Here is a 23,016-nt window from a genome sequence, read left to right as displayed (position 1 = left end):
GCACCCCTTCGCTACACCAAGCGATGAAAGATCCCGGCAAAGATACGGAGGAGGAGAGGCTGCATAGCGGGAGTAAATGGTGAAAAAGACAGTATAAAGGTTGCTTAGATTGGCTAAGCGCTGCACAGTGGATTGGTTTTAGGATCTAATGTGAAGAACTTCAAGGTGTTCCACACGTCCTGACATTTTGGACACCCCATTTTTTTTTATTGAAGTGCACAGCGGGACTCCATCGCAAATGTTTTCACGTCAAATTAAACAAATGCTGTTCTTAAAAATGTAGAAAGCTATGGATGTTCATCTTGTTACGTTTGGAGCTTGACGCTTGCGCCGTTGTTTACACTCGCAAACAGCTGTTAGCTTTGAGCACCCCTTCGCTACACCAAGCGATGAAAGATCCCGGCAGAGATACGGAGGAGGAGAGGCTGCATAGCAGGAGTAAACGGTGAAAAAGACAGTATAAAGGTTGCTTAAATTGGCTAAGCGCTGCACAGTGGATTGGTTTTAGCATCTAATGTGAAGAACATCAAGGTGTCCTGACACGTCCTAACATTTTGGACACCCCTGGTGTATACTGTACTGTATAGGAGTACATAATGGTATTGTAACGCTTGTTTCTTGAGTATCTGCCTTTTGTCAAAAGAGCGCTTGCTATAAAGAGCTCGTTAATTTAATGGCTTTTTATTTTTTTTATTGAAATGCACAGCGGGACTCCATCGCAAATATTTTCACGTCAAATTAAACAAATGTTGTTCTTAAAAATGTAGAAAGCTATGGATGTTCATCTTGTTACGTTTGGAGCTTGCCGCTTGCGCCGTTGTTTACATTCACGAGCAGCTGTTAGCTTTGAGCACCCCTTCGCTACACCGAGCGATGAAAGATCCCAGCAGAGATACAGAGGAGGAGAGGCTGCATAGAGGGAGTAAACGGTGAAAAAGACAGTATAAAGGTTGCTTAAATTGGCTAAGCGCTGCACAGTGGATTGGTTTCATGATCTAATGTGAAGAACTTCAAGGTGTTCCACACGTCCTGACATTTTGGACACCCCATTTTTTTTATTGAAGTGCACAGCGGGACTCCATCGCAAATGTTTTCACGTCAAATTAAACAAATGTTGTTCTTAAAAATGTAGAACGCTATGGATGTTCATCTTGTTACGTTTGGAGCTTGCCGCTTGCTCCGTTGTTTACACTCGCCAGCAGCTGCTAGCTTTGAGCACCCCTTCGCTACACAGAGCGATAGAAGATCCCGGAGGAGGAGAGGCTGCATAGCGGGAGTAAATGGTGAAAAAGACAGTATAAAGGTTGCTTAAATTGGCTAAGCGCTGCACAGTGGATTGCTTCTAGGATCTAATGTGAAGAACATCAAGGTGTCCTGACACGTCCTGACATTTTGGACACCCCTGGTGTATACTGTACTGCATAGGAGTACATAATGGTATTGTAACGCTTGTTTCCTTACTTGCGTGGGGGCAGCTGGTCGCTCAGAGAATGCTGCGTGGCCCTGAGGTAGCTCTGGCGGCGAGCGGCCGTCTTTGGCGAGGGTTTGGGGCTCCCCTCCGAGTCGTCGCTGTCCTCCAGGTCTGCCATGGCTTTCACGTAGCTTCCACTGCGCATCCGCCGACACGGGATTTCGTTGGCACCCCCGCTGCGACCTAATGAGCTAGTCCAATCCCCCTACAGGCAGCAATAAATGAATGAAGCTAGTCTCATCATTTCCAGCACCCTGACTTATGTATATTATTCATAAATGCTCCTTATTGTAAAGGTTTAGAGATGGTAATCTTGGTTTCTGGTCACATGATTACGGGTTTAACGGTGAATTTCAGGCTTCACTCACCCTGCGTCCAACCTGCAGGTAGTTGCAGGTCAGCTCCTGTTGGCATGACTTGGATTTCAGCAAGGACCGGTCTAAAGTGGCTGAGCCCTTCTGGATCACATGTCTTGGCTGGCCCATGGTCAGTGCAGACCAGGACCCCCCTTTCATGAAGTCGTTATCATTCATAAGCACGTGTCCTGATGCCCCACCTCCAGGTACGTGATATTTCATGTCGCTGCTGCTCTTGGATGAGCTGATGGTGTTGTAGCCGCTGGGGATGTATCTGGTCTGGTTCTCGTGCCCGGCGGGACGTCCCAGGGTCATCATGGCCATGGTGTTGTGGAAGCTGCTCATGTCACTGCTGTCCAGATCATCGGAGCTCCAGTACCCCGACATGTTGGAGCGCGGTCGTCGTTTGGCGGTCGCTTCCGATTTAGTTCCACGGTCTTTACTTTTGGACCTGCGGTTCTGCTTCCCTCCATCCTCGGTGCTGGAGGAGCCTCCACCACTTCCTGTGGAGCGTCCGTTGATGTTTCCTTTCATGTTGTGGCTCTCCAGCGACTGAGACTTGGCGAAGAGCTTCTGCACGGAGTGCAGCATGTAGCGAATGCGACCGGGACTGTCGGTACGCTGCTTGGCGGCTGCCAGAGCCGATGTTCGGTGGAACTGTAGCGTGCTGAAGCCATCCCGACCTCCGGGTAGCTGCTTGTCAAACTCCAACAAGCCGGCCGGTGTTTGGTGCTTGGTCATGTGATGCGATATGGTCGCAGAACCGCTGGTGATCATAGATCGTCCGCTCAGCTCAGCCATGCCCATCCCCGCTCCCATGCCCATGGACATGGACGCCCCCAAGGTCCCTGTTCCAATTCCACCAATGATCTCCGCGGGTGGAGAGAAGTCCGATGGGTCGTAGGAGTTGTAGTGAATCCTAGGGAAGGTGCTACTGTTTGACAGCTGGTTGTTGAGGGGCAGCAGGCATTCTGCCGGAAGGGAACCCGGGGCGGCGGACGTGTAGAGGTGGGGGTCCATAGTTCCGTAGTGGTCCATGGTAGGGCTCAGCAGGTAAGGGCTGCGTGGCATGGTGCTGGTCTTCTGAGGGTAGAGGGCCTCCACGTGGCCGGAGGAAGGATCGCAGGAGTCAGACAGATGTCTGCTGTGGCTGGTCCCCAGCCCTTTCATGATGGCAAGGAGGCCCCGCCCTCTAGTTGACCCCCAGACCTGGCAGTTGACTCCTAGACACGAAAAAGACACAAAGAACAAAAATCTGTACATAACGGCCAGACTGACTACGTTCAAACTGAACAGTTTCACTTTCAGCTCATCCTTGCGCTTCGTTAACAACCCACCCACGAGCCAAACCAGGTCACAAACGAGCCATCTGTAGTTCGGTGTATCTGGAGCGTGTCACTGCTTTCGATATCGAACTTCCGGGTCGAAATTGAAGGGCACGACAATGTATGAAACAATGATCATCGGGTCAGAATAAAGGCATTCAAAGAGGTTTAAATTCTTTTAAAATTGAAAATCCAATTCCCATAATAATGCATTCACTGGAGCGCTGCAATGACATCAGCCTCCTTCTGGGCTCTGGGTGCCATCCGTTCATTTTCTATGCTGTTTGTCTGCCAATGAAATACAACAAAATACAGTATGGGAAAACTCTTTTCAATTTCAAACTTGTTCTGTAGACTTATTAGGTATACCTTTTGGGTGTTAAGTTGCTGTGTGATGAGTTCAGTATTTCAGTTTTTTGTTTGTTATTAAAACATATTAGGGTTTTGTAACAATGGAATATTATAGAATAAGACAATATATACTGTATACATTTAAATGAAATCACAGCATCCTTAAGAGGAGGAGAACAAGCATGCCTTTTGTGGTACTATTTGAATTTACAATGTATGTGACTAATTTGCCTGAATCGCTACGCTAGCCTTTATAGAACAAGAAACCTGAAGGAATTGAGATAATGAAATAAATAATAAAGCTGCGGTGCAGCATTAGTCAGTCAATAATTAACGAGATGCCAGAAAGCTCATTTAACCAGAGGAGGATTTATTCACGGCGTAAGGTGAATCATTTTTGGGGGTGAAGTAACATTTACGGCACCGATAAATTGTTCCCACATTTGGTGTGTAGATGTAGAAAATACTGTAAATGATACGCCTGGCTGTCAAGTCCCCATAATTAATATGCTGCGGGCACAGACTCGTTTAGTGTCATTAACACAGCTTCCCTGAGTGCCATCTCCACTGATAGGGTCAAATCCTCGTAATCCTTTTACACCACATTAGCTAACTGCCTCGTATCTCATCGTGGCACGCCACTCCCATAGACTTAGCGCACTTCAATGTGTCACGCTGGGTGTGATTGGTGCGCCACTGGGTGGGGCGGGTCCAAACTACACACCGCCGGTGGAGTTTGGACTACCTCAGGCTAACTTTGACTGTTTGGTCAATTTTTTCATTATTGTTATTGAAAGCTTATTTGAAATTGTTAATTGGTTATTTGTTTATACCCAATTAACATGTGTTGATTTGTTGATCAATTGACACTGTGATTGATGTCACTCCCAAGCGCTCCGGAGGACTTCAGGATACATTGATCTGCGTTTACGGATCGGGCTGCAGGAATTCTGCAGCCCATGTAAGGAAGTCCGGATGGCACTGAGGTCACTTCCTACCTCGTTATCTGATGCTTTGGCATCCTTTAACCCAGGGGTCGGCAACCTTTACTATGAAAAGAGCCATTTTACCCCCTTGCCTACTAAAGAAAAATAGCCTGGAGCCGCAAAAAACAACATTGGAGGGAATTTGGGGGTATCAAAGTAGCTCAGATAAAAAAAGACGAGTTGGAGTACTCTTGCTAGTATTATACTTTATGTAAACTACTGTAAACTTACCTGATTTGTTTACTTTGTTCCCATGCAAGTTTTTTAAATGATCTCTAATTTTTTTTTTTGAATTGTCAAATATCTCCGGGAAAGTATTACTTATTTCCTTCATGTTTACTTGTGTGAAAAAGAACTGAATAGCATCCCGTCGGCTCATCCTCGTGCTCATCCAATCAGCTGTCAGAACTCAGTCAGGATGCATTCATGGTCTCACACAAAGTTGGATTTTTTAAACTCATTACATAGACGTGCATTTTCCTTACTCTGGTGTTAAAAAATATTCAAGCCACAACAAAGAGGCGGAAGAGCCACATGCGGCTCTGGAGCCGCGGGTTGCTGACCCCTAGTTTAACCCAATAATACAAAGTTGTAAGAATATTTATATGTCAGAAAAGTGGAAAAAGCACAAAAGATCCCCTTTAATTGTAACTTATACTCCGGATACGCTTTGTTTAAATTAGCATGTTAATATTTGCTAAATAATATGACTTATTTAAAGTGCACTGAATATTATTTTATTATTATTAAACAGTAAAATAGCCACCATATTTAGCCACCATTCAGTCAGGTGTACTTATTATAAATGCCCCACTTGATATGTAAAGCAATCATAGTGTCAGCGTTGCCTGACAGAGACCTTCAGACATCAGAAGAAATAATCCAGGTGAAGGTTCCACACCCAAGAGTTCCCTCCAAGCGTCCTCAGCCCAACGTGCTTCCCAACGCATGCAACAATGTGAGCGTGTGTGTGGAGTGTGTGATATTACACCCTGCGTGGAGCGTCTGGTGGCAGCCGCTTGCGTCGGGATGCTGCAATCTGTTCCTTCAAGGGGGTGCTGAGGGCCGTTTGGCACCGTGTCCAATTCCTGACCTTACAGTGGAGCAATTCAAGCCGCTCACCAGACGGGGGCGATGTCACTGTCGCTCAAGTCCCATTTCAGCTCTTTCTGATGCGTCTAAGCAAGTTATCAGAAACATCCAAGCGTATTTTGTTGATCGGAATGAGCTTGTTTCCAGTCCATGAGCCGGCAAACAGCATTGGGAATGCTAATGAGCGAGTGGATGTCACACACATTCTCACAGATTAGTTTTCTCCCAGTGAAATATCACCTCTGGATGTTCCCCGATAATGCTCAGTGGCTCATAAATATGGAAATAAGGAGTTTGCAGGCTGGAGTTGTGCAAGCTTGATGCTAATTTGTCCAACATGCGGCACTGTGGGAACTGGAAACCCGTTTAACGCTAATGCGAGCTGTTTAGCATCAGCATCACCTGCCGTATGAACGCCAACACAAATACATCACCTGAGTTTCCATCTGCGGTGTTTGGACTTGATCAAAGTCACCTGATTTTCATTACAGCGATAAGATTAAGATTGGCGGCGTCCTCCTCTGAGCCGCTCAGTTAGCCGCAGTCCAGACCATCTGCTGCACGCGCTCACAAGCGCCGCCCGCCATGGAGTATCGGGGGCAAATGTGTCTTACATCTTTAGTGCGGCCTCGGAATTATTGGTTTCAAACGTAAGATGAAGGACATGTAGGATGAACAAAGGGAAAGCTTCCGGAGTCAGGAGAGTTCAAATCTTGGTAAACATGTCAAACAAAACCAGGTTTAAGCTGGGATTCTTCTGAAGTCTTCATAAAAAAGAAGGAAAAGACGACACAGTTTTTCTTGGTTTTGCAGCCAATTAAATTAATCTAAAGGGTAATCGATCGTCACTACTGAAACATACAAGCAAGATTATGGAAACACAATCAATCACGTGTTGAACCAGGATGCTTAGATCCCTCCTAATCTTCATTCAAGACCTCGTTAGGCATCATTGACATTTGCTAATATAGTCCTGTTGGTTTCTGTTATTGTCATTGAAATGGTTTCTTTTTGCTTCTTTTCTATCCCCTCCTGCTCCAAAAAAAACAAGACCTCATTGACAATTCTGTGCTTCCAATTTTCTGACAACGGTTTGAGACATTGTGGAATTGTGTCAGTGATCTCCGACTTCTTCATGTCTAATGTTCTTCCGGGGTGGACCAGGGGTGAGCAAACTACGGCCCGCACACCAAAACCTTGTACAAAAATGTTTCACAACGAAGAACGGGGTGGAAATATTGGCTAGAACATACTGAACTCCATCGTTCCATTCCTTTCATTGACACTTTCATTGTATACGTTACATTAACGCTCAGTTTGGACTCTTGGGAAAAACAATCAGACTGCACTTCCGGAATAACAAACAAAAACGGACTGTGTACATATATTTATACTGTTATTCTGTATATTTTGTATTTTCATATTTTGTATTTCATATTTTGTATTCTCATTCTTTTTTAATAGATTTTTTTTAATAGATTACATTAATAGAAACAAATTCCTAGTATGTGTTTGATCATACATGGCAATAAACCTTTTCTGATTCTGATTCTGATTCCTTCCGTTTCACCTCCCTCCAGTGTGATGATGGGTGTCCCAATACTTTAGTCCATAAGCTGTACATGTGACACATATTTAATAAATGATGTGAGACTGAAGCAGCCTAACCTTGTCCTAATTACACCCTATCTGCTCCATCAGTGCTGTGCTCTGGCCTATTTTCACCGTTATAAATTCACCCCCCCCCCCCCCCCCCCCTTCTGTTGTGATAGATAACCCACACCCGTTTTAGACCACATCTGAAAACTGCGACTCAGAAAGGAAGACAGTAAAACATGGTGGCACAGTGCCCTGAAACTCTTTGGGCTGTTGGGGTGAATATTTGGAAAGCACGACGAGTTCCGACCAAAGACAATTCAACCAGAAATATTTCATGTTGTACCATTTGGAAACCATTTGGAACCTTGGTTTAGGGCAGGGGTGTGCAAACTACGGCCCGGGGGCCACATCCGGCCCGCCAAGTGTTTGAATACGGCCCGCCCAATCTTTCCAAAGTATTTCATTTCAACTCAACATACAACCTGGCATCATGGCCTGAGCCAACCTTTTGATGGTTGTATCAATTTCGTTTTTTGACATGGTCAAAGTGCTCCTGAAAAAAGGGACACAAGCACATAATAATAATAATAATAATAATAATAATAATAATAATAATAATAATAATAATAATAATAATTATTATTATTATTATTATTAGATTATTACATTATTATAATATTATAATTATTATTAGAACTATTATGATTATTATAATTATTATATTAATGCTAATTATTATATTAATTATATATATTATTGTTATATTTGCATATTTTACATAATAATAATATCATAATTATTATTTTAATTTTATTGTAATTATTATAATATTTTATTATTTTAAAAATATTTAAATATAAATATAAAATAATAAATAATAATAGCAGATTGCGTGACAATTTTACAGATACAATAATACCAGGTGGACTGTTACGTGTAAAATATATAGTCTGCCCCCCCCCCCCCCCCCCCATAAATTTTGTCATATCAATGCGGCCCACGAGTCAAAAAGTTTGCCCACCCCTGGTTTAGGGGATTCATCTATTCCAAAGCAAGCAACCAACGTAGTGCGCTTGAACGTCTCATCACGGCCACATTGACAGACAAGAAGAAAAGTGACAGACACTGAATCATACACGAGGATTCCCACAACGCTTGAATGCAACTTTTGTTTCTCATCCTCGTCCGGAGCGCCGACACCGAATCCGTACTTCATTCCAAAAGATCTTACGAGCTTCGCCCCCACAGAGGAAGCGATGACGCAATGAGATTGCCCTCTGCATGTGAGGGGTGATCATGTGACAGGAAACAGAGGACACCGACCGGCTCATCCTCTCTATTCATGCCTTTCAAATCCCCACGTGACGTCAAAATAATACCCTAATGGCCGTCTGTCAAGCCATCAACCTGTCAGCTGCATGGGGTGGCAGCTGTTGCCATGACAACGCCAATAAAGCCAGCGGGACAGGCCAAGATGGCGCATAGGATGCATTTAATATGACACATAGAGCTGGAACGTCTGCTCTTATGGAGGCTTAATGTTAAGCACAGTCGCCTGCATTGTACTGTAAATACACTATATGCTTATATATGCTTATATATGCTTATATATGCTTATATATGCTTATATATGCTTATATATGCTTTTATATTATTTCTTTTGCCCGTGTTTTTCACGGGTCTTCTTCTTTCTCTTTTGGCAAACCAATCTCCTCCATCCGAGCCTCTCTCATGTCCTCCTTCATTACATCCATAAACCTCCTCTTTGGTCTTCCTCCTACCTGGCAGCATCCTTCTACCAAGATATCCACTATCTCTCCTCAGGACATGTCCCAACCATCATAACTGACTTTATCTCCAAGGCCTCCAACATGTAATGTCCCTCTGATGTATTCCTTCCCGATCCTATCCATCCTGGTCACTCCCAATGAGAACCTCAGCATCCTCATCTCTGCTACGTCCAATTCTGCTTCCTGTCTTTTCCTCAGTGGTACCGTCTCTAGACTAAACAACATGGCTGATATTTGGTATGGGTATGGGTCCAAAATGGAGTATGTATTATTGCAGTACTTAACTTGTATGCACGAGTAGAACACATTTATGGTACCCATTATGTCATTTTATGGTCATATCACCTTGTACTTTGATACGTGACAAAAAAATAAATAAATAAAACTAAAATGTATTAATTAAAATTGATAAAATATAAATGTATATATTTTTTTAATTACATTATATTAGGAAAGCAGGAAGTGAACAAATGTAAGAGTTAGTGATTGTAAAAGTACCAGATGGAGGGGTAGGATTTATGTTCAAATGCATGTTCAAATGAAATAAAACCATTAGCATTAGCATTAGCATTAGCATTAGCATTAGCATTAGCATTACCATTACCATTGTACAGACAACATAGTGTGCACATTTAACGGTTTTATGACGAAAACAGGTTAGAAATAGATGAAAGCCCAGAAGAGTGTGTGTTTAGTGTTTAATATTCCGCTACACATACGCAACAGGGGGATCTAACAATAATACGATATTGTGTTCAGGAAACGTGAAGGCATCACTCACATCCCTGCGGTCTCAATCAGAGGACAACTCCACCTTGATGAGCACGTTACTACACCTTCTACCTTCCCTGATGTGGTGACCCCTGGCGAATGTTTCCTGTCGCGCTCAAATTGTCAAGTATGAATTTTCCACGGTAAAAGCGGTGTGATTAATTTATCACTAGATTAATTACACAGCGTGGAAACAAAAGGCAGAGTCAAACGTAACCTGCGGATCCATTTCCAGCAGCTCTAACGGGGCCTTTCACTTCATCCGCCATCCCAAGGAGACGCTGGCGTCCTGGGAGAGAAGCGCTGTGATTGGAGCGTTCAGTGAAACACAGCCACAGCCGCCAGGACCCCCGTTTGTACAGTACCGCAATAAGGGGGCGTGCCTGCGTGTACACGTGATAATTGCAATGTACTGCATATTCTTTTGTACTGCTTCCTTTAGCGCCACAGCGAGGACTGGATCATATTGGAGTCTGAGGAAGGATGAACATGAAAGAATGAGCGTGGCTTGACATCATAGCGTGTATTTTGATTTGGACTTTTCCTCGGGATAATCCCTCAAGTATAAATCCAGCAGTGCCATTGATTCTGCTCAACGTGCAATCAAACGCTTCTCAAGAGAAGCATGCATTTATTTATGGCTGTTTTTTTGTACAATTTGTCCTTAGTCGTATTTAAATATTCTGTTGGCCCTGAAAGCTGACTGTGAATATACGCAAGAAAAAGAATGAATAATGGATGCTTGTCGAGGACATCCATTTGACACACGTATCCTGACCTGATGAGTAAATGAGTTGTTAGCACGGATAAATATTAAGAAATATTCAGCATTTTTATCCTCATCCTCATCCTTGCAGAATGTGCCCATGTGACCAATATCTGGAACCGCCACTGCAGGCGTAGCAGGTTAGGTTGTCCTGCTGGCCAAGTTGGAGCCAAAACCGTCTTATGATGCATTTAAGTAACATCAATGGAGACAGTACAGCCGTCCTTCACCACTTTGGGATCTGAATTTTGCGGTTTCACTTATCAAGTCTCTTCTAAATTATATTCATGAATAAATCATGTTGTTTCCTGGTTGAAAACAGCCTGTTATTAGTTCAAAAATATAAATATTTCATAAAATGTATGTATTTTTTTGGCCTAAATTAAGCATTTCCCACCATAAAAATGGCTAAATGAAGTAAAACACAAATAGAAGGCATTCAAAAAACGCATTCAAATAATAAAATGTCGTATTTTACATTAATACATCACTAGGTGTCAGTAGTGTTGCGATGTTTGGACATACAAGGATCAGACTTGATCGCCTGAACAGGTTTGAATTATCTCCCAACAGGCACAATAATCCAGAATAAAAATCCCTCATAAAAACATGAGCTACTTCTTTCGGTGAAACATTTATAGTAAGCACAAGTCTTACTTTAGTTCCTATATTGGATATTAAGAGTTAGAAGCTGACTATGGAGGTGTTATGTCATGTCTTGAGCTATATGTGTCTATTATATGTCTATTATTATGTCTATAATATGTCTATATTATATATATTAATGTCTATAATAATGTTAAAACCATATTTAGAAGGTGGTAAACAAGTTTTGCTATAACTACAAAAACATTCCATTTATAAAACCCTCCAATGTGGCGGAATTACAACAATTCTGCAAAGATGAGCAGGGCCAAAAGTCCTCCAAAGAGACTCACTGCAAGTTATTGCAAATGGCTTGATTGCAGTTGTTGCTGCTAAGGGTGGCCCAGCATTTGGAGAAACCACTGCCGAGGGTCCGCTGTATTGTCATTGAGACATTAAACGTATATAGCTTGTCAAACGCAGGAGGTCATTACTGACGGACTCACTTTGTCATCTTACAAAGAACGGTAAAATCATCACACACCAACTTAACACTCCAAAGATAGCTGAGACATATATATGACAAGTACCAATATGAGTTTAAAAAAAACAACGTGATCCTCTGATGCATTTCATCGGTTATCGCTGTCGGGGCACTGCATTGATGTCAGCCTCCCTCTGGCTGACATCATTGCAAATGCAGCCAGTTTGTGTTTTTATAGCTAAAATAAATTGTTCTGGAGCCTATTCAAGCGGAATTGGGCGGTAAACAAGTTTTGCTATAACTACAAAAACATTCCATGTATAAAACCCTCCAATGTGGCGGAATTACAACAATTCTGCAAAGATGAGCAGGGCCAAAAGTCCTCCGCCAAAAGAGACTCATTGCAAGTTATTGCAAATGGCTTGATTGCAGTTGTTGCTGCTAAGGGTGGCCCAAGTAGTTATTAGGTTTAGGGGGCGATCACTTTTTCACACAGGGTAATCTCGGTTTGGATTGTTTTCCTCCCATAATGATAAATAAAGTTTCATTTAAAAACTGCATTAAACCTAAACCTAACTTAAATATTTATTCATATAAAGAAATAGTTGAAATGCCACACACACAGTGTGAGGGAATTACTGATATTACTGAATTGCTAATATTCTTATCTTATCTTTCGGTGGGCGTCAGACGAATTCTTCCAATTTAATTAAGCAATAATACAAATGAAAGGAAAATATGTGGCTAAATGATGTCATCCGTTAGTGTTTTCCACTCTCTGCACAAAGTAATCCAAATCCATGCTCTTATTTCATCATGAGTCACCAGACGCTTCTCCAGAACCTGCTGAAAAAATCCTCCCATCCTCCTCAGTTATTGACATCGCCTCAAGCCCTCCTTGTGCTCGGGATGAAACATTTCGAAAACAAGAAGCCGAGAGGAAGGTTATGTTTGAAATGTGAATTTGACTTTCATCCCCTTTGAAGTCCTGTCGGTGCCGTCGCTAGGAATGGCAATTAGCTCGTGAAATATCGCATCCAGTGGAAGGTTGCGAGGTTCAAGGCTGCCGCATTGTTCGCTCGTGTTTATGCAGCATTAAAAACACGACACCGGCACGCCGAGGTCAAGTGAAGGACTTACATGGGTGGCTCGTTTCCCAGAAGCCTTGACGCCAGAGTGAGAGGAGGATCCCTGAAAGAGACAACATTGCGTTATGAACCTACACCACCTCGCCGTGCTGTGAGGATAAAACCTCGTCATGCATTAGCGACTGTGCTCAAATCATCAGATGGTGGGCTGGAGCGCTGGAGCGCAGGAGCGCTGGAGCGCTGGAGGGTAAACCGTGTTCAGGTTGAGGCCGGGAGAAGTCTACTTTTACTCTTCCCTGACCTACTTTCTTGCACTCTTCTCCTTTCCCACATCCCACAAAGGCACCACCTCACTTTAGCGCGTTTCAGTCACAGCAGGCTCCCACTCATCCATATTCCGCTGGCTTTCATAACACCTGCAGCGTTCTAGACGCTATGACAATGTTGAATGAGGACTCTCGTCACCCTGAGCCTCGGCAAACGCTTCCCGCCGTGTGTCCTGCATGATAACGCCGCTGTGCACACAAAGAGGTTAGCGCTCCGGTGCAAGTTTGTGTGTTTATGCGTCGCGATCTGTGCATGTGTATCGAGCTCTGGAAAATTCGGAGAAACCACTGCCGAGGGTCCGCTGTATTGTCATTGAGACATTAAACGTATATAGCTTGTCAAACGCAGGAGGTCATTACTGTCGGACTCACTTTGTCATCTTACAAAGAACGGTAAAATCATCACACACCAACTTAACACTCCAAAGATAGCTGAGACATATATATATGACAAGTACCAATATGAGTTTATTGTTTATTGTCTAGTGCAGGGGTCAGCAACCTACGGCTCCAGAGCCGCATGTGGCTCTTCAGCCTCTTTGTTGTGGCTCCCTTCGCAATGCAATGCTCAAGTGTTAAGTATTTAACACCCGAATCTGGAAAATACGTATCTTTGGAGCAAGTTTTGAAAAAATTCTGACTTTCTGTGAGTCCCTATACTTGATCAACTCTGCTTTTTCTCCTCTGAACTACTTTGATACCCCAAAATTCCCTCCAAATCTGGCAGCCAGTCAAAATCTTTGGAGATTCGCAATTCGCTGCACATTAGTTCAGGCGTCGGGTATTGAGGTTTAACCAAGATGATACTATCATTACCCTATATTGTTGTATATGAGTATCACACATGCACACTGCACTTCTATTTATTGTATTCTGCTGTTAAAACTTGTTAAAATTAAAAAAGATTAAAACTTTCTAAATTTTATAAGATATTTTTATTGAGATAGATTTATAAGATGTTTTTAAGTTATGTTTTGCGGCTCCAGTCTATTTTTCTTTAGTGAGGGAGGGGGTAAAATGGCTCTTTTGATAGTAAAGATTGCCGACACCTGGTCTAGTGCATTTCATCGGTTATTGCTGTCGGGGCACTGCAATGATGTCAGCCTCCCTCTGGCTGACATCATTGCAAATGCAGCCGGTTTGTGTTTTAATAGCTTAAATATAATGTCTTATGTCAAAAGATTTTACCAAGACAGTTTTGACTTGTTCTGGAGCGTATTCAAGCTGAATTGGGGCAAGAGGCGGGGTACACCCTGGACTGGTCGCCAGCCAATCACAGGGGTTACCGTATTCCTAAACAGGTTTTCTGTGGTCTGACTATGAAAATATTCCTTTTATGAAGATTCCAATGCTAGAATTCTCATCCCAGTGCCCAACCATGACAGGAAGCCAGTTTAAAGAGAAATATTTGCTGGAATAACCTGGATTTTTAACAGCTGCTTCCACCGGTGTTGGCATACTGTCCACCAGTTTATATTTCAGGTGCTCTTCGATATTTCCAAAGCATCGTATATCTGACTATTGATCTCGTCTGACAGAACATACAGCGGGCCAAGTGTACACTGCATCCAAAGCAAAGGCAGAACATGAAGCCAATCTCCACGATGTCCAAAAGCAGAGAAGGCCCATACATCAATGGAGGCCTCCTGCACGATGGAGGAGAATAGCACATCAGAACGCATAAGAACATTCTTATTTTACACCATCCGCCATTCCAAAGGGACATTAAAGATGCAGAGAGGTAGAACCTTGATATTGCTATTGAAATAATGATGCTTTATCCTGCTAGGAAATTGCTGGATTCTCACTAACAGGAGTGTGGAAATCAGCCAGGGCCACAGCAGCGGTAAGGCCCATAAAAAATGGATGGCAAATAAACAACAAACAGCAATGCAAATAGCATCCACAGCACAGCGGTCTTAGAAATACTGGATGCAGGTCTCGTATTGACAACTTTCGCATACCAAAATATCATCTCAGCAGCCGAAAAAATATATGAAAGATTTTATGATTATTCCCTACCACCAATCAATGGTGGAAAATGCAGATTGTATACAATTTAATAGTTAGTAAACAAAATAACTATACTGTACAACTGTTTTTGTAAAGTGTTACCATATTTTTATTTGGTTTCGGAGTTGTCTGTTAAAATACGGGCGACATCAGGTTGAATTTTAAAACAACTAGGTTTTCGTTATTTACACTGTGTAGTTGAAATAAATGTGTTAAGTTTATATTAATTCATTTGACCAATGTACGGATTGAACTTTTGGTAACCCACATCACAAAATATGGCTGACTCGGAGTCATAATTCACCTCATGAGATTAGGCGATGCACAAAAGTGGGTCCATGAGAATGAGACGAAAAGACATTTAAACATTCATTTTATATATCAACCAATATATAAACCAATATATCCACTATGTCTCCTCTGGACATGTCCTAACCATCTCAGTCTGGTCTCCCTGACTTTATCTCCAAGGCCTCTAACATATAATGTCCCTCTGATGTACTCCTTCCTGATCCTATCCATCCTGGTCACTCCCAATGAGAAACCTTGAGAAAAGTACAATGGAAAAAATGTGACTTTTTCATTTAACCGAGTCACAAAACTATGCAGGTGTGTTTCGAAATGTTGTGACACGCCTACTTGCTCCCCATTTGATTAAAATACTTGGTCCAAAGTTGTTTTTTTTAAAAAAATAGAATGCTGTGATGGATTTATGTGACAAGTTTCAGTCGACCAAACTTATCTGGTAAACGGTGCTGCCTTTTAAACTTTGGCTTAATGAAACCCGACAAATGTCCAAGTTGGATGTCCATGTTGAGGTCGTGCTGCGTTTAACTCAAAATCAAAAATGATGAATGAATTGAGACTACTAAATATGCTTAGAAGCTGCCTTTTTCTCCTTAAAAAACGTCAGAAGACCCCACCAATTAGGCCACAAAAGAAGAATCAAGGACCGTATGAAAATACGGTATTATAAAATGCCACACGTCTCTTGTTTTGGAAGCACCTCCCAATGTTGCGTTGTACACCCAAAGCCAATTGTAGAGATTGTTCAAACATGTCCTCCTGCTTCCTGAGAGTGCCGTGACCTTTTGAAACAAAATGTCAAGAAACACAAACACATACACCATCTCACCATCTCCACCTCTTAGCTGTGTTAACAATGGTAAAGGTCATCCCGAGGCAGTTTCACAATCTAGATTCACAAAATCTAACTATTTCATATCAATACCTTTTCTTAAGGCGTTCCATGGTTCCCAATTACACTGAAACTCAACATTACCTGAGTACACAGTACATACAAATACTTCATGAAAATATTTGAATGTGATTCTCTGTTCAGTTCCTCCGAGTTCTTTTGACCACTAGGATTTCTCCCCAGGAGATGTGGAACTCCAGCATTTCTAAACTCACTTACTCGTATAGTGCAGATGAAGAAATATGAAAGACACTTTAGGGACCTCGGGGGGTTGAATTTGGAGCCGGCTTCAAGAGGCAAACACTCGCTTCATCAGCCAGCGCCGATATGAACCAACGTCAGGCTGCACTTCACAGCTCGCTCGGGTTGGAGGTAAATAAATTAGAAATGAGAGCGAGGCATCGGACTGGAAGGATCTGCTGATTGGACTTAAATCTTCTTTCATGGGCTCGGATGAGGAATATTTGGACTTTTTTTTTAGAAATGAACACCACAGATGTGGTTGCGGGAAAACCAAAGTCCAAAGTATGCTGTATCTTTTATCTTCAGGATTATTATGTTGAAATGATTGATACGTATATATACCCCCCCCCCAGACACCAAGACGGAGTACAGTAAACCTCGGATATATCGGATTCAATTGTTCCCACTGGTTTTGTCCGATATAAGCGAAATCCGTTATATGCGTATACCGGAAAATGTCAGTTTTACGCATATATGGGATTTATATCCGGTATATACGTAAATGGGATTTTATCCGTTATAAAAAGGCACTTCCTTGACTATGTTTCCAATGTACCTGGACGCGCAGGCAACGCTGCAAACGCTGCAAATGACGTCGTATAGCGGCCTGTCACGATTCGGCGAATCGGAGCGCCACGATGCGGCCATCCGATATATGCCAGGGAAATTTAATGGAAATGCATTGGAACGGGACTGGAGATTTTGTCCGAAATAGGCGAAATCCGTTATAAAAAATCCGATATATGCAATGAATTTTTATTGGAAATGCATTACAGAAAAATTGGTTCTTTTTTATCTGTCCGTTGTGAGCGAATTTCCGATATATCCGAGTCCGATATATCCGAGGTTTACTGTATATGTATGTGACTGAGAGGGACCCGACTAGAAGAGTGAGGTTACAGGGAGAAGAGATACAGAAGGTGGATAATTTGAAGTACCTGGGCTCAACAGTTCAGAAGGATGGAGATTATGAAAAGGAGGTGAAGAAGCGTGTGCAGGCAGGATGCTGAGGTTCTCATTGGGAATGACCAGGATGGATAGGATCATGAAGGAGTACATCACAGGGACATTACATGTTAGAGGCCTTGGAGATAAAGTCAGTTATCGGCCAGACTGAGATGATTCGAACATGTCCAGAGGAGAGATAGTGGATATATTGGTAGAAGGTAGGAGGTAGTAGAGGAAGACCAAAGCGGATGGATCTCTTGAAGGAGAACAAATGTTGGATGGAGTTCAGGGAAAAGCCAAAAGAAGAAGAATAGGACCCTCACCAGACACCACATTCAGTAAACCTTCAACTTCTACTGCAGTTCTCCAGTACCATGTATGTTGATTATTGTAGTAAATGCATGAGATTATACTGTGAGGTATTTATTCCCTAATGTGGATCAAACGGGCAACTCCAGGATGATAAAAGCCTCTCAGAAAGATGGAGTGCAATTCTCCAATTTAGTGCACTTATTCTACACTTAACTCCAGACTATTTTAGGAGAGAATGGAACATTCAAAATTGAGTAATCTGTCTTCTTTTTTTTTTTTTTTTTTTTTTTTTAGAAATCCCATGTAGTCAGTTGTTCAGCATGGACTCCAATTACCCAATGACCCCAAGTTCCCTGCGCCCACGTGTTTGTCCAATTTCCTATAGAGTATACTTCTATGAATCAGTCATCAAGATGAAGATGATAACGTCTCCTTTCAAGCAATTTATGTTCAACGAGCAGATGGGAGGCGACTCGAGTGCGACCGAAGAGGGAGTCTCGCAATTAAGGCAGCGTAACAACGCTTTTGGAAGGAATCACATGCTCCTTCCAAAAAATCTCAACATGTTGTCTTTATGCTAATGAGCCAGGAGCTGGCAGCAGCTGGATTAATTAATTGTAGCTACACTGCAATAATGCAATAATTGGATATGCATATGTGTGTGTGAGACATTGAAATTTGTCCTGCAACATGTTATTACATGACAAGAAATAAATTGCTGCTTAGGCACGCTTCAAAGGATGCAAAACAGAATTGGATGAGGAAAAAAAACAGCGTGTTATAAACAAAATTTGGCCGGAAAGTTTTGATGTTAACTAAAAAACATGCTAACCGAGGCAGATGCTAACCAAGGTTCCACTGTATACTTATATTAGTTTTAGACTGTTTATAAAATAACAAATATCAGCATGGGACCTCCAGTGCAGATAAAATACTTTTACTCAAAGGTTATCCTGAGCAGGGATAAATCAGGGCAAATTTTGCCCACTTGACTTCCAGTCTGCTATGATAAAGCGTTCATTGTGTACTTTATACATTTTTGACATTTTTGTATATTTTGGTGTCACTCTCACTGCTTCCTTGAAACACGCAGGACTGGTAGTCATGGTGATGAGTTGCTGTTGACATTTAGGTCAATTAAAAATAAAACGATATGATGATTTATTGAAATGATTGTAGAACGTGGGTTCCAAAGTCCAGCCCTTAGTTATTCTATCTTGGTGTCGTAGCATATTCTAATACCATAATTAAACATCAGCGACAGGCTGACAAATATGAGAATATTTGGCGTCTGGGGACATGCACACCAGCAGGTGGTCCCAAACAACTTTTCCTTAAGTGAGTCATAGCTTTTCATCCTGTCGCTTACACGCAGCGCCGAGTTATGAAGAAAGCAGCCAAGGAATATATACCCTTTATTGCTCTCATTTTAATGACATTGGAAACATGATTTTTAAAATTATAATATAGATTTAACAATATTTTTTCCAAAACGTAATTGTTTTCTTTTCAGGCTTATAGTTATATTTGCATACAACCCATTATTCGTCCAAAGTAGGCATAGTGAAGTAAATGTAACATATTATTTTGCCTAAATGAAGCATTTTCAAGTATAAATTGGACACATTAATTAAAATACAAATATAAGGTTTTCAGAAAAAGACATTAAACAAACGCTGTGATTAAAGTAGTCGTCGCAGGATTAAAATGTGACAATATCTCATTAGCAGCAGGAATTCATGGAAGTAGCCATAATAAATAAACGAATCACACAAGAAATGAAAATGAACTCCATCATTTTGAATGCACGTCAACATGTTCTTATTGCAGGTTTAAATGATCTCACACCTGGCACAATAATCTGTAACTCACGTCAAGATAAAACTCAACTCTGATGTCACTTCCTGTCGCCACTCACCTCCTCCAGGGAACATATTTATAGCAACACACACAAGCACCAGTCTTATTTATGTCTTACATGTCTTATTCTCTCCTATTATGTCTACTATTTTGGGTAATATGAGTGTGAAGGTGACTATAGGGATGTTACTTCATGTCTAGAGGGCTCTAATAATGTTAAAAAGCAGGATTTCTGTGCTCTAGCTATGAAAATATTCCATTCATAGATGAGGCATACTACTTTGCAGGAATTAATTTATCACGGCGATAAAGGAGAGATGAATGTACGTGGTAATTAATTTCACTATTTGGAGTGTGACGCAGCAGACCTTTGCACGTGCTCACTAACACTCCACTGATGGATGCAGAATAATATCTCCATAATCTATGGCTTTCTTCCTCGCCAAGCCTCCAGCTAACTGATATAATCGATGAAGCTGCTTTCATGCGCAGTGCCTCCGGAGGAAAGTGGCCATTGTGTTGTTTGTTTTGTTTCTGCGGAGCGGCCTATTCATTATTTCAATTCATTCAAGTCTTAATAAGGATGAATTAGTCTGGCGACGCTAGTCCCTTGTCTCGTCTACTTAGGTTTGCAGCACTCGCCGTAAGTGTGATCAATAAATAGATGACCTCACTTGCACGCCGTACAAACATCCCTCGCTGCTTTGTACTTTTACCTTTTTCAAAGAAGCATTCAAAGACGTTGAGGTAGTGCTCTACACGAGTCACTAGCGTCAGTCATCTATTCTTGGGCACCTCACTTATGTTTACTGTATTGGATAATAGAAGTATTAAGGCGACTATAGGGGTGTTAGTTGACGTCAGGGCTCTAATGATGTGAATAACAGTATTTAGACGGTCGGAAACAGATTTTCTATGCAGCAACTACATGAATATTCCATTTAGAAATAAGGAATCCTTTGTGTAAATTCACTTATCACATCTAGAACCAATTAAGAGTGATAAACAAGGGATTACTGTACAGTGAACACAACATGAATACCTGCTGGAATTCAGGCACAAATAGATATTAAGTTTATGTCAGTCATACGTTTAGCGCTAGGTTACGTTTTAGCCACTCCAGAGAATCCACACGTCTCAGTTGCAGATAGCCAAGTGGCAGACGGTGTAAATAGAGACTGCTGTTAAAATACGGGCTGACAGTGAACGCAGCATGCTTGCACTGCAGGACTTTGGCTCCTGAGACAGAAGCACGTACACGCCAACACATCCAGCATGCTGTTCATGCATGGATGTTGCTCTGCACAAGCACTTCCACACCTTGGATACAAAGTAGTCACTACCTGGTGGCACTCAGTCTCAGGGAAATATAGATGGCAATTCATTATTATATACTGGATGTACGACACAAGAATCAGAAGGCTAGCATCCATCATCCATCCATCTTTCCAACATCCATCCATCTATCCAATCAGCCAGCCATCCATCCATCCACCCATCAATCATCCATCCATCCATCATCCATCTATCCATCATCCATCCAACCACCCATCATCCATCCAACCATCCATCCATCATTCATCCAACCATCCATCCATCCATCCATCATCCACCCACCCATCCATCCATCCATCCATCCATCAATCATCCATCCATCCATCCATCCATCCATCAATCCATCCATCCATCCATCCATCCATCATCCATCATCCATCATCCATCATCCATCCATCCATCATCCATCCATCCAACCACCCATCCATCCATCCATCCATCATCCATCCAACCACCCATCCATCCATCCATCCCACCATCCATCCATCATCCATCCAACCATCCATCCATCCATCCATCATTCATCCAACCATCCATCCATCCACCCATCCATCATCCACCCACACACCCATCCATCAATCATCCATCCATCATCCATCTATCCATCATCCATCCAACCACCCATCCAGCCATCATCCATCCAACCATCCATCCATCCATCATCCACCCACCCACCCATCAATCATCCATCCATCCATCCATCCATCCATCATCCATCCATCCAACCACCCATCCATCCATCATCCATCCAACCACCCATCCATCATCCATGCCACCATCCATCCATCATCCATCCAACCACCCATCCATCATCCATGCCACCATCCATCCATCATCCATCCAACCACCCATCCATCATCCATGCCACCATCCATCCATCATCCATCCAACCATCCATCCATCCATCCATCCATCATACCACCCAACCACCCATCCATCCATCCATCCATCCATCCATTATCCATCCAACCGTCCAACCGTCCAACCATCCATCCATCCATCCATCATCCATCCATCATCCATCCATCATCCATCCACCCACCCATCCATCCATCCATCCATCATCCATCCATCATCCATCCATCCATCCATCCATCATCCATCCATCATCCATCCACCCACCCATCCATCCATCCATCATCCATCCATCATCCATCCAACCACCCATCCATCCATCCATCATTCATCCCACCATCCATCCATCATCCATCCATCCATCCATTCATCCATCCATCCATCAGTAACCAAGGAGAAACGATGACAGTTTATCATCACTCTGTCAAAACAAGGAAAAGAGGGTAGTATAGTAGGTAGGTAGTATCTACTATAATAGGCACTATACTATACTATACTATACTATATACTATACTATATAGTAGGTATACAATGGACGGGTCACCAGCCAGTCCCACAAAGAAGCATTCCCACCTACGACCTCCATGAACCTCGCCAACCGTCACCGGTCAGGCAGGAAGTGGTTGTCTGACTTCTCAGCTTCCCACATGTCGGTACGGACGCCCCATGGCCGGGGGCCAATTGTGTCTTGTTACGTAACGGCCGAGCAACAACAGGTTACGGCTGCCAGCCGAGCGGACGCGATGAGTTCACGTCAGCGACGCTCCGTGGAATGATTTGGTCTTCCTGCCCTCAAGCAAGGTTGCGGAATGGCAATGCGGGCAGTGTGATGAATCGGCCTGAGGTTTACAAACATCACGTGAACAGCCAAGTGGAGATTGTGGAGTATAATACTACAAGGACTGATATCTAGTATTACCAATGGAAAATCATCAATACGGTACGATGGAGAAGTGGGAATAGCGGTGTGTAAATCTAACATTTACACTTATGCAATATATATTATATACAGCCCATATTATTCTTAATGGGTGTCATTAAACACTCCAGAGCAGAACGACTCCCAGGAGAGCATTTCTGCAGACCTCCAGCGGGAGCGATAGATCTGTGCATGAAGCTGAGAAAGTCACGTTGAATGACGGCCTGCCGAGACCTTCAGCATCAGCCATGATGCGATTACTACTGTCTGGAATATGGCCGATGGTACCGTCAACAACCTGGCGATGGCAGTAATTGGTGTTTATTACGTTAGAACGCTCGCT

At 42.5% G+C, this 23,016-nt stretch overlaps 1 protein-coding gene across 7 annotated transcripts in view; it reads right to left on the bottom strand.

Annotated features, from left to right (window-relative positions):
- Positions 1-23,016, bottom strand: part of dlgap4b (discs, large (Drosophila) homolog-associated protein 4b) — an 82,357-nt gene that overhangs the window by 18,250 nt on the left and 41,091 nt on the right. For 5 of the 7 annotated variants that reach the window (XM_058054330.1, XM_058054324.1, XM_058054325.1 and 2 more), the window contains 2 exons: positions 1,840-3,050; positions 1,462-1,676 (listed from right to left, as the gene is read on the bottom strand). In XM_058054330.1, the coding sequence (XP_057910313.1) occupies positions 1,462-1,676; positions 1,840-2,997 (1,373 nt within the window). In that variant the 5' untranslated portion in view covers positions 2,998-3,050. Of the gene's footprint in view, positions 1-1,461; positions 1,677-1,839; positions 3,051-12,716; positions 12,768-23,016 lie in introns of all 7 variants that reach the window. The other 2 variants (XM_058054326.1, XM_058054327.1) reach the window with 1 other exon arrangement.

The sequence above is a fragment of the Doryrhamphus excisus genome, chromosome 18 (genome assembly GCF_030265055.1).
Source record: "Doryrhamphus excisus isolate RoL2022-K1 chromosome 18, RoL_Dexc_1.0, whole genome shotgun sequence".
Lineage (NCBI taxonomy): Eukaryota > Metazoa > Chordata > Actinopteri > Syngnathiformes > Syngnathidae > Doryrhamphus > Doryrhamphus excisus.
This window is presented reverse-complemented; position numbering and strand designations above follow the sequence as displayed.